Raw genomic sequence first — 12,863 nt, 5'->3', positions numbered from 1 at the left:
AAAGAGCAGGAACATGTGGGCAACACCGCCACCGTGTTGCCGCAACGCGGAAGCGCAATGCCTTTCTTGTACTCAAAGTGGCGTTATCATTGTAATACATCAAGCACTTTTTGGTTTGGAGGTAGGCTATAGTCAACTAGCGTAGGCCTCACAATCATAGTAGTTTTCTTACGTCTCTGGGATATTCTCCAGAAATAAGAGATGATCAGATAGCCTAATTCAAAGTAAACATATAACGTCAAGGTTCAAGCAGATCAGGGGTTGAGGCGGACTGGGTGGGGGGGCCGCAGGCTGGGGGTAAAGTGGTTGTTAACTTTCCCGCATAGAGCGGATGTTGGACAGTATTAAATAGTAATATTTTTAGACTCAAATAGTGTGTTCTAATAATAGATTAAAGAGCGGCCTCGGGGAGACAGGAAAACAGAAGCAGACTAACACTGTCCTTTTGTTTGAATGGCTCAAGCAGTGATCACAGGAATTTGGGTACATTCTTCCAGCAGCACTCAGGCAGTGGTAACTGAAGCCCCCCTATTCCACCCTTGCTGGCAGTCTGCCTGGTGCTATGCTGGACCCAGGAGGAGAGGGCTCCGGTGCCGACGGCCAGTGGCTGCACTTTCCAGGTCCAGGAAGCATAGTAGGCTACGGTTGCCATCGAGACAACGCAATGACACAGCAGTAATGAGATATATCGGTGCCCTAATGCCCGCGTCTAGCAGCCAGTATGATCTTTTAGACAAGGAAGTAGGCTTGAATTAACGCGTTAGCATTAACACTCTTTCTGTTTGCATCTCTTTCTGTTTGCATCGTCTAATCCGTTTAACCGAGTGGCATGCTGATCCGCAGGTAGGCTACAGTTTCAACACTGTACTTTGCAGTAAAGCAGTACTTTGAACCGTGTAACTGAGCAACAGAAAGATCCGTAAACTGCCATTAACGAGTGATAAACGGCAGATCATGGCGAAATTACCTGGAACTGCGGGTGTCTCTGTGCTTGGTGATAAATCAATGGAGTTTTACCGAGACCCGGTGAGTTTTTGCGAACAGCGCATTGAGAAGTACGGGACACGGATCTTCCAGTCAAGACTTCTGAACAAACCCACAACATTTGTCTGCTCGGTGGAGGGGATGCGAGAATTACTATGTGGTGGGTACACGTTGGTGTGTGTGTGTGTGTGTGTGTGTGTGTGTGTGTGTGTGTGTGTGTGTGTGTGTGTGTGTGTGTGTGTGTGTGTGTGTGTGTGTGTGTGTGTGTGTGTGCGTGTGTGTGTGTGTGTGTGTAATGAAATTACATTGAATTGCAAACGTTTTGTAAAGCCTCATTCATTATTCAGTTATTTAGGCCTAATTTAGATTCGGGGTTCAAATTGAACCCCGAATCTATTATAACCCCCACCCAGATGTCACGGACGTGATTAATATGACTGGTAATACACCCATAATCTCAGGATTAGACACAGTCTCTCCACCGACCGTGTCATGAGATTCCCCCGTGATGTATCCAAATCAGCCGCAGGAGTAGTGATGTGTGTGTGTGTGTGTGTGTGTGTGTGTGAGGGGAGGGGGGGGGGGTATTATAGAGCATTTACCAACCCCTAAAACATGTTACAAAACATGTGGTTATACGTTTTGTTAATTATATATAAATGTTAATGCATGGTTTATAGCAGTTGTCTTTACATGGTGCTTTGCAGATTCTTCTCCATCACCTAGCAGACCTACAACCCTTTTAACTTGGCGTGCAGAATGTTATTTACCAGAGAGGAGGAGCTATAGAGGGGTTATGATTAGTGACAGGTGTTCTTGCAGGAACTGGCTTTGATTTCACAAGCAGCAAACCCTCTAAATTAGAGAACTGGATCACCATCATAGTGCTGCATTCATGTTCCTGAGCGTGTGGCCACATGTGTTTATGTGCTTACTTGTGTTTTCCAGAAAAGTCCTCTGTGTTCCTGAAGGACCCCACTGATGTCATGCACAACATGTATGGAGACAACATTGTGACCTCCAATGGTTAGCTGAACCTCAGACCCTCAGAACCGCAGACCAGGGCACCCCAACCCCCCCCCCCCCCACACACACACACACACACACACCCTGCCACTTCAGGCCTACATAACTTGAACATGTCACCAGATGTGTGTTAGGCTCTATGCTGGTTTCATTAATCTTGTGTGTGTGTTTGTATATGCATGTGTGTGTGTGTTCTGTGTGTTTTGCACACAGGTGAGGAAGCGTGCCTATTGCGTCTGTCTTTGACCAGTCTGTTCACAGGGGCGTGTCTCGAGTCCTGGAATGATTACATCACCAGGTGACCACCAATCAGCAGGCTCCTCAGCCATAAAAAGAGTTCAGGTTCAACAGAGTGTGTGGGACATCTTGAATCAGGATCAGATGGTTCATTCTAAATATGACCTCTGTGGTCTCTGTGTTCTCTCTTGTCCAGAGTTTGTGAGAGATGCTTGAACGACCTCTCTACAAGGTGAGGAACTAGACACTGTATCCTCTCAGCTGGTTGACATGCTGACCTGTGTGTGTATTTAATGTGTGTGTGTGTGTGTGTGTAGCAGGGAGCCTGAGTCAGTGTATCCCCTGTTTAAGCGTGTTGGGACAGAGCTTGTTCTTGGTCTGTTTCTCAACGTCCAGCCAGAGGAGCAGCTCTTCCAGGAGATCACAAACCTCTGCACCCTGCACTGGCATGGTAGGATCCACTCATACACTACCTACGCTACACACACACACACACACACACACACACACACACATACTGTACAGACTTACACACACATATGGTACACACACACACACACAGTTTCTTGCACACACACTATTGTATACAACCACACACACAGTACACACATACTGTCTCTCTCTCACAGACACACACAGTACACACACACAGTACACACATACTGTCTCTCTCACACACACACAGTACACACACTCTCTCTCACACACACAGACTCACCCGCTCGCCCCACCACAGGTCTGATCTCAGCTCCCGTCAGTGTGAAGGTTCCTCTGTGGTCATCAGGCTTCTGCACAGCCCTGGAGGCCAGAGACCAGCTGCTGGACATCATCAGGGACAAGCTGCACACAGACACACAGGGGTGAGATGGCTGCACACACACACACACACACACAGGGGTGAGATGATGGCACACACACACACACACACAGACAGGGGTGAGATGATGGCACACACACACACACAAGGGTAGGACAAGCTGCACACCCAGGGGTGTGAGAGGCTGCACACAGAGGTGAGAGAGATAGGTCAGTGCCTGAAAACGTTTCGAAGAGGATTTCCCAGCCCCCCCTCCTCCTTGCCCCTCCCTCCAGGTTCGTGGGCTCCCTGGGCTCTCTCCCTCTCCCTGAGCCCAGCTGTGCCTCTCAGCATCTGCTTCTCTTCATCTCAGCTCTCATCCCCAAAGCCCTGGCCTCCCTGCTCACCTCCTTCACCATGGCCCTCAGCGGACCTCAGATGGTACACACACACACACACGCACACACACACACGCACACAAAGTATCCTCCCTCCTCACCTGTGTATGTATGTGTGTGTATGTCTTTCTGTGTTTGTATATGTGTATGTGTGTGTGAAAAGTGCGACAGAGAGTGTTTGCGTACTGTGTTTGTGTGCGTGTATATAAATGTGTATGTGTGTGTGGGTCCCAGGAGGAGACACGTCGCAGGGCCCGGTCTGACCCCGTCTATCTCCACCATATCCTGCTGGAGGTCCAGAGACTGTGGCCGCCATTCATTGGTGGACGCAGGATAGCCAATCAGGTCAGTTCTTCTTCACCGCCACAGCAACCGGGGGTGTCATGTACCTGTTCATACGCTAGGGGGCAGAGGAGTCTTATATATGTTAGCCTGTCCCATCTCCAAGCCTTGCCCAACCAGCCCTCATCATCACCATAGCAACCTCTTTATAGAGAGCCTCCTTGGTGTTTGTCCTGAGATGCTACTTTAAGCCAATCAGGTTTCTTTGTTGTTGGTCACTCAGTAAGGCTGACCCGCTTGCTCGACCCTGACCTCCATCTGAGATTCGTGTGACCTCATCTCTGTTTTATGCAACCGCCAATTGGAGGAATTGATTCTGTGATTGACTGTGTGATTGAGTGGCCGGCCCTGCGGCCCAGCTGCTGCTGGTTGGCTGAGAGGAGCTGTGTGGGAGCGTAGTGGAAAAAGCAGCGTTGCGTTGGTGGATGTGGAGGGTGGAACCCTGCGGTGGTGTGACCTGGGGAGGGTTCTGGCAGTAGAGAGGCAGCCAGGTGTAGCGAGAGCACTGCTCTGCATCCTGAACAGGTTCTAGAAAGCACACACAGCACACACACTTGAGACATACTGTATACACACACACACAATCCTGCACCATTTTTGTTGTATGCAGTTGTTTTGTCTGCAGGTGTCTTTTCGTTTGTTATGTTGTTATGTTTTGTGTGGACGAGTGAGGCCCAAGAGTATGGAGTTGGATTTGTTTCATAATTCACAAACAAATGTAACGTGATTCACAAATGTATTTCGTGATTCACAATTAAATGTCAAGCTATTCACAAATGTATTTTGTGATTCACAAATAAATGTCACGAGACATCTTTGCCCCGTTACATTTATTTGCAACCTGACGAACACGAGTTCCAAATCCCTGCATTTGTGTGTGTGGATTTTTGGAACTTTCCTGACGCGCTTAGATTCACAAATGCAATTTTTCTAAAATATATTTTCTCCCGTGTCTAGCGTGTCTATGTGTCTAGCCTAGGAAACACTTAAAATGACTAAACATGGATCCTGCCATTCTCAAGAATATTCAATCACGTATGATAATTGGTTTAATAAGATTAACAAGCAATATTTCACTTACATTTGGTGGGCAGCTACCAGACGACATTGCTCATGATTTTAAGGAGACAATGTCCGTTATTATGGTGGGTTGTTGTAGTCCATTTATTTGTGAATCACGACAATGCATTTGTGAATCACGTTACATTTGTTTGTGAATTATGAAACTAATCCAACTCCATACAAGAAAAGTAGCTGATGATCTGCATTAGCTAACGAGGATCTTCATAAAATCCACACACACTGCACACTCACATAAGCTGACACACACACTCAGTGTACAGGACGTAGAGTTAATTGACAATGTCATGATGCTTATGTGGAAACTGTCCCCTCCCCCTCTAGGACACGTGCCTGGGGGGGTTCCTGGTTCCCCATGGTTACGCAGCCATGTACATCAGCCATGCAGTGCATCGTGACCCAGAAGTCTTCACACACCCTCATGACTTCCTGCCTGAGAGGTGGAGTGGCAGGTACAGTGTGTGTGTGGGGGTACAGTGTGTGTGTGTGTGGATATGGTGTGTTTGTGTGTGTGGGTATGGTGTGTATGTGGGGGTATAGTGTGTGTGTACGGGGTATGGCGTGTGTGTGTCAGAATCAACTTCATTGGTCACAAGCTCATGGAGCAGGTTGCTATGGCAGAGGATCCTTAGCGATGAAGGATAGGGTCTGAGATGAGTCATAGAGAGGGAGCAGCAACGTGAGAGTCAGGTGACTGCAGCTCTGCTGCTCTGTGTGTGTGTGTGTGTGTGTGTGTGTGTGTGTGTGTGTGTGTGTGTGTGTGTGTGTGTGTGTGTGTGTGTGTGCGGATAGTAGGGACTATAAGAGAGACCATTCATCCTCCTCCTGAATGAGGGTTTAGGACTGGTGAACCCTCATGACAGGATACTCACTCACTCACACACACACTCACTCTCACACACACACTCACTCACTCACACACACTCTTACACACACTCATATACACACGCACCATTTTGCCTCTTTGTCCCTTACTGCAGACCCCAGGCAGATTAGATCTCCCTTTTATGAAAATAGTAGAATAGGCAGTAGAATTAATGCATTTTCCATCAATGGACCTTGTATCCACTAAGAAGGACTATTTGTAAAAGCTCTGGAGATGTTTTGGGAGTTGGAGGAGCTCTGTCTGTCTGTCAGTCTGTCTGTCTGTCTGTCTGTCTGTCTGTCTCTACACAGAGTGTTGCACCAGTGTGTTGCTGTAGCCACATACCTGTCCCTCCTTCCTGTTTGCAGTATGTTCCCCTCCCCCTCTCCTGCTGGCTCTCTTATCTCTCTCTCATTCATCCATTCATCATGTGCTCTGGGAACTACAGATCTATGAATGAAGAACCCCCCCCTCTCTCTCTCTTTCTCTCTCTCTCTTTCTCTCCCTCTCTCTCTCTTTCTCTCTCTCTCTTTCTCTCTCTCTCTCTCTCTCCTTCCTGGGGGGAATTCAGCAAGTAGCTGTTGCCATGGTAACTCGTCAGCTCTCCTTACCAATGGGGATTCCCTGACTGCGGGACTGCTTCTGTGTGTGTCTGTCCTAATATTGGGTGCATTTCCAGAGGTGTGTGTGTGGGGGCAGGGGGGGTGGCGGGGGGTTCGGGTCCCCTGTTTAGTCCTTAGGGACGAGACGATTCAGGAGTGAGTCAGAACGCTCCCCTGCTCCCCTCCCGGTGTGTGGGAGGGGGGGGGGGGGTTGCAGTTTGAAGTACTGTGTAAAGTGTAAACATAGAAGCAGAGAATCATTTTGCCCGTCAGTCTGTCAACCTCGTTCTGTCTGCCTGATTTTGTCAACATGGTTCTGTCTGTCTGCTCCCTGAGCCCATCTGCTGTGACTCCAGTAGGCCTGGCCACACACACACACACACACAGGAAGCCAGTATGATGGGGATGACATGAATCCATTCTGTCTTTGTTTCCTGCTGATGATTGCTGAACCTGGCCTGTTACACAACTGGGTCTGGTGTCACCAGGTGCTGTCTCACAGGGGTGCTCATACATCCGGTCACACACACACACACACACACACACATCTGACAGCATCTGTGATTCTGATTCTCCAGGAACTCGGGTCAGGAGCACCTCCTCTGTAGCCTAGGCAATGGACCCAGGAACTGCATCGGAACCCAGCTCAACTACGTCTTCCTCAAGGTGACTCCTCCCAGTCCTCATCTCTCTCCCCCTGCCTCCCCACCCCTCTTTCCTCCCAGCCCTCCCTCACTTCCTGTGGGGTGACCCAGATGTAACAGAGGAGTCCTCACAGGCCCTGAGGGTGCGCAGAGCAGCATGCTGGTCAGGTGGTGAAGCCAGGAGCAGCAGGCGGTGCTGGGGGAGGAAGTGGAGCAGAGCCCTGGAGGTTGGCTACCGGGGGGTGGAGAGGGGGGGGGGTTGTTACCATGGTGAGTTTTGCCACGGGCTCTAGAACAGACCAGCTGTGCGTTGCGGCAATTCTCAGACTGGGACTGCCTGTCCACAAACTCCACTCCCACACACAGACATACGCACATACTGTATACACACACACACACAGTCCAGCTGGTAGCAGGTGAGAACAGGACAGGTGTGCTTCCTGTGTTTCCTGTGGGGGTGATGAGAGGCAAGGAGATCTGGAGAGTGGACTGAGGTCATTTGACTGGGAGTTCAGGTAACACAGATACCCCCCCTCCACTCAGACACACACACATAGACACCAGCCCCACACACACACAAGCATGTTGCAGACTGACAATGCTAATGCAGATAGTGAAGGATGACTCAATTTTGCTGCTGACTGTCAGACTCAGACACCCCCCCACACACACATGCACACATGCACACAAACACGCGGGGTGGAGGGAAGGTGGGAAGAGGGATGGAAGGATAGAGGTGTGGATGGTGTCACCAGAAGAGTGTATGTAGGTCAGAGATGAGTCATACTCTCCTTCCCTCTACCTCCCTCCCTCTTCTTCTCCTCATGCCCCGCCCAGAGGACAGGCTGCTGCCATTCATGTAACCCTACCACCTGACTCCTCACTGGATCCTCCAGCCAATCAGAACACAGACCCAAATCTGGAGTTGGAGCCAAAATTTGGACTGAGACTTCGAACTTTGTCGAGTTGATTTCATTTTTGAGAGTCCATGTACTGAAGTGTGTATTTGTGTGTGTGTGTGTGTGTTGCAGGCAGCTTGTGTGTACCTGTTGCAGCACTATGAGTGGATCCTGGACCCCCCCTCTCAGGATCTCCAGTATAAATGGCTGCCGGTGTCCCGCCCCTCCAACCCCCCCACTGTCACCTTCACCCCCCCACAGGACCAATGATGGCACAGCACTGAGAAGGATGGACCAATCAGAACTGTGTGAACTCAAAGATGAAAGACTCAAGGACCAATCAAGTGTTCTTCAGCATCCCTGCTGACCAAAGCAGAGACACACCTTCAAATCACTAGCTGCCACTTTGACTGTGATTGGATGGTTCGTGAAGACATTAATGAAGATCACAGATCACACAATCCTCTTGTAGCAAAAGGAAGAGAACGATTATGATCATGATAGGTGCTGCTAAGGAATGTGCTCATTCACACACATGCACACACACACACACACACACACCCTATCCCCTAGCAACTACTGCTGCTTAGCAACAGCTCGGCCTAGTGACAGTAGAACACCTAGCCCTTAGTAGCCAGTAGCAGTCTGTTAGCATGCAGCTCTCATACTCTCACTCTCTCTCAATATCTCTCTTTCTATTTCTCTCTCTCTCACGCACACACGCACTCACAGTAAAACCTGACCTGCTGTTTGTAAGAGATGTGGCTGGAATAACCAAGATGGCTGCAATTTTTTATATCGTCTTTTGTCTATTATTTATTCAATTTATGAGAAGAGAGTGGTTGGTGCTGTACTTTTGTGTGAGGGTGTGACCTTGACCTAGTCAAGGTCACCATGCTGTGAATAATCTGGAACCCAGATTCCGTCCACTGTTGCAATGTTGGGTTATATGGATTTAGCACATTCATGTGTTTTCCATATATAAAAACCTCTCTATGAAACAAGAGGAGAGTGTATGTATGTGTGTGTGTGTGTGTGTGTGTGTGCTATGCTATGCTGCCTATCTTGGATAAGGAATTTGGTTTAGGGCAGTGAAGGACATGATTGTACTGCAGGCTGCACAACAGACTTGCATTCACACACACATGCACTCACACAACAGTCTGTTGACATCCCACTCTCTCACACACATGCTGTGGTAGATAATGTGTAATTGTGGCGAGAGTGTGGCATGTGTGTGAGTCCATTCTGAAAGCGTCCTACATACTCTGGCCTGCTGACCTGGCTTAGGAGAGGGGGGGGCTAGACCTGTAGCTTGGGGGGGTGGTCATGCGGATCAGCCCCCCCCACCCCCTCCCCAAGCACGCAGGCTGCATCTCTGACCTTTGTTCAGACTCTGGCATGTTTATCCCTGAGTTGGGAGACAGGCTGTCTAAACAGTCATTCACTAGAGTCGACCCAACAAAGAGATGGCTGTTCCTCTTGGTCTGGGTGCAACAGCTCGGCTCAGTATATGGTGGGACGGGGGCTCTCTTACCTTCTAGAACTATGCGATTACATTGAAAGCTTAATGTTGTTGTTAATCATCCCCAAACACGTAACCATTTCAATGTGAAGCTACAGTATGTCAACGTCTAACCATTTAAAGGGGCTCGCTCGCCTCCAATTTGACTGAAGGGGCATTGAGGTTCCACTCCCACCCCACTCAGGCCTGGGGTGGAGGGCAGTGCAGCTGGTGTACAGTGGAGCAGCTTTCCAAACCAGGCTGGATGGGGGGTGGCAGCATTCATTCCAGGCAGATTACTGTAAGAACCTTAGAATACCAGCCTTACTAAGCTGTTAGAGTGTATGTGTGTGTGTGTGCGGGGTGTGGGGGGAGAAGCTGTGCTTCATGTTTCTGTCCTCCTACACTCATCTCTCCTTGCATCACAATTCCTCACCCTGGTGTTTCCATGACAACTGTGACCCGGGAGGCTGTCAGACAGGAAGTGACACTGCTGATGTCTCACCTGCCCTCCCCTCTCACCTGACAGCCGGAGCCCATCCCAATTTGCCAGCTTTCCCCAATCAGAGGAGGGTGTGAAAGCAGGAGCTGCCATCCTGCTTACCCACATCTAGATATATGAACATTGAACACCATATGAAATGAGACATTTCCTCTCCTCACTGTGTGTGTGCGTTCTTGGGTGCGTGTTGCTCAACAGAATAGGGACTCTGAAGGTTGGTAGGTGGTCGGTAGAGGACTGGTCGTTGGTTGCCATGGGGATGTCAGTCAGCTGGTTGTCAGATAGTTGTGAGGTGGTGTTTCCTGTTTCCTGGGCATGCCTCCTGAAGAGCAGGGCCACATGTGTTTGTTTTAAAAGCAGCTTATCACAGACATGTGACCAAGCAGGTCAGGGACAGACACACTTACACACATACACACTGACACGCACATTAAAAAAGCCTGCAGGTCAGTGTTCAGTTCGTTGACTCATGGTGGGAGTGATACTGCAGAAAGATGCAGCTCTCATTTAGTACAAAACCAGAGCTGTTGTCAGAGTACAAAACCAGACAAACAGTGAGCTGAATCCGTCTTTAGAGCTGGTCCATGGTCACATGATCAAATGATTCACTCACTGCTGAGGGGAGGAGCAGTTCAAGGAGGGAGGAAAAAAACAAGGAGGAGAGAAGGAGAAGCGAGGAGAGGAAGAGAGACGCGGAAGACAGCAGACACATGAGAGAATACACAAACACACACACACGTGTCTGCAGGGAGATGAGGCGTTGACGCGCTCAGGTGTGTGTGAGAGGAGCACATAGTCATAAAGCCCTCCAGCTGCCAGCCAGCTCCCATTAACACTAACACGCTGCTTCCTCTTCCTGTCCCCTGCCTCTCGCCCGCCCACCCCTCTCCTCCCCGGCTCCCTCTCTCGCCCGCCCACCCCTCTCCTCCCCGGCTCCCTCTCTCGCCCGCCCATCTCCACCCTCGCGTCGTCCTCCTCCTCCACCGCTCTCGCTCCCCTCTCCTGTGTCACCTTCCTCTCTCTTCTCTGCCCCTCTTGCCCCACCTTTTCGAATCCCTTCCTCCACCTCTTTCTTTGACCCCCTCCCCCCACTTCCGCTCTTTCTGTCTTCTCTACCAACCTCGTCAACCTGTCTACACGTCTCCAACCTCTCCTCTCCTCACCCCCACACCCTTCCTCTCCTCACCCCCACACCCTTCCTCTCCTCTGCGCCCTCTCTCCCTTTTTTTACCACCCCCACCTATCTCTCCCCTCTCCCCTCTCACACTTTGAGAGGCAAAGCCTGACAATTTGTATGTCTAAGTTATTCAAATACAATGAAATAACAATAACAGGTATCATTACATTGACCTCGTAGTAGCGAGCAGGGTAGGGGCCATGTTAGAGAACGCAGTAGTGGCCCATGGTTGGTAACATAGCAGTCAACATGGTAGTGGTGAAGAAAAGTGATGTACTTCTCTTAAGCAATGGTGTGACTATTCAGTTAGGTTTGGGGTTTCTAAGTAGTAAGAACTTGTTTGGGAAGGAAACACTTAACAGGCGATGGACCTAGTTTACTGAAACCAGACACAAGCAGGGAGGCAGTAACCATGGTGAGCAGGATGACACACTCACTGCAACAGGAAGTATGGTGTTCCGTCTTCCTGTCCTTTGACAGAAAGAACAAAGTGAAGACAGCAGCTACACGAGCCAGTGTGTGTATAGTGTGTTGTTGTGTGTGGATCTAATATCATTCTGTTTCCTGTCTATAATCCCTGAGATTCAGGTCTGGATTGCTGCCACGTGCTTCAGCCACTCTGAAGCTAACACACACACACACTCTGGCCTGGTGGGATGAGATTAGTCCGGGTTATCCTTCCAGACAGCCTTGACTGTGTGTGTGTGTGTGTGTGTGGGGGGGGGGGGGGGGTAGTTCAAGTTTTATCTTGTATAGTTATACGGATGTGCCCAGAACAAGGCCTCCCATCTGCTCTGACAGATTTGACTATTCAAAACATCCAGCTTTGAATGAGGCTCTAGCTAGCAGCTTAACACACTTATACACACACACACACACACACACACTGCTTGCTGAAACATCCTTCTTGCCTAGATAACCTCTTCCTGTTTCTGACCAACCATATTTGGTCATTTGTTCCTCATGCATGTCCAAGGTCCACATTTGACCCATCCAAACCCCTAAATCCTAACCCTAACTCTGACCTTAGCTTCCATACAAACCTATAAGAAGACTAACCTCCATACGAAGCAAGAAGAAACATGAAGAAAGACAAGACAGAGAGAACAAGCTCAAAGTTGCCATGACCACCACGGAGTCAGCTTGCTGTAATCTTTCACAGAAGTTGTTTGGGGTCGTTGGCACAGCAACTGTCACTGATTAACCTACAGAGTTTCCAGACACACACTCATGCAACCCCCTTTCCCCCCCTTCCTCACACACAATGCCCCCACACCTCCCCAGGAGTACTCAGCCTGTCTGGTATGTCATATCAATCCTGACAAGTGGAACACTTTGACATACACACACCACATGACACAGACACACAGCAGTTCATCTGGCTGTTTCTTTATAGAAAGGCATGCACGCTCCACACACAGACAGGCACATACACCATACACACATACACCATACACACACATACACTATACACACATACACCATACACACACACATACACCATACACAAACAGGATATTTGTAAGATCAGCTGAGAGAAACACACACACATTCACACACTCAAATTAATTAATGAAACATAGCACTCAAAGTAAGGGCTTAAATATTGGATTATGGTCTTATGATGGAGAGCAAGAGAAAAACAGAGATAAAAATAGAGAGTGAGAAGTGCTGTACGTGGAAGGCACTGGGGGGAGTAAAAAAATGAGCTAAAAGGAGAAAGATGGAATAGAGAGAAATATGTGAACATTCTCAAGGGAGTAGTGGGTATGTCATTCTGTGTGTGTGTTTCTGTGTGTCTGTGCGT

The 12,863-nt window shown here is 49.1% G+C and overlaps 1 protein-coding gene across 1 annotated transcript; it reads left to right on the top strand.

Moving 5' to 3' along the window:
• Positions 1-794: 794 nt before the first annotated feature.
• LOC134034258 (putative cytochrome P450 120) lies at positions 795-8,666 on the top strand. The gene is made up of 11 exons (XM_062478662.1): positions 795-1,144; positions 1,933-2,010; positions 2,224-2,308; positions 2,444-2,479; positions 2,565-2,698; positions 2,984-3,107; positions 3,340-3,484; positions 3,676-3,786; positions 5,188-5,315; positions 6,909-6,996; positions 8,006-8,666. The coding sequence occupies exons 1-11, from the start codon at positions 955-957 to the stop codon at positions 8,141-8,143; spliced, it is 1,257 nt and encodes a 418-aa protein (XP_062334646.1). The 5' UTR covers positions 795-954; the 3' UTR covers positions 8,144-8,666.
• Positions 8,667-12,863: the final 4,197 nt, after the last annotated feature.

This window comes from Osmerus eperlanus, chromosome 14 (genome assembly GCF_963692335.1).
Source record: "Osmerus eperlanus chromosome 14, fOsmEpe2.1, whole genome shotgun sequence".
In the NCBI taxonomy this organism is placed as follows: domain Eukaryota; kingdom Metazoa; phylum Chordata; class Actinopteri; order Osmeriformes; family Osmeridae; genus Osmerus; species Osmerus eperlanus.
The sequence above is the reverse complement of the archived record's forward strand: the minus strand, read 5'-3'. Positions and strand labels throughout refer to the sequence as shown.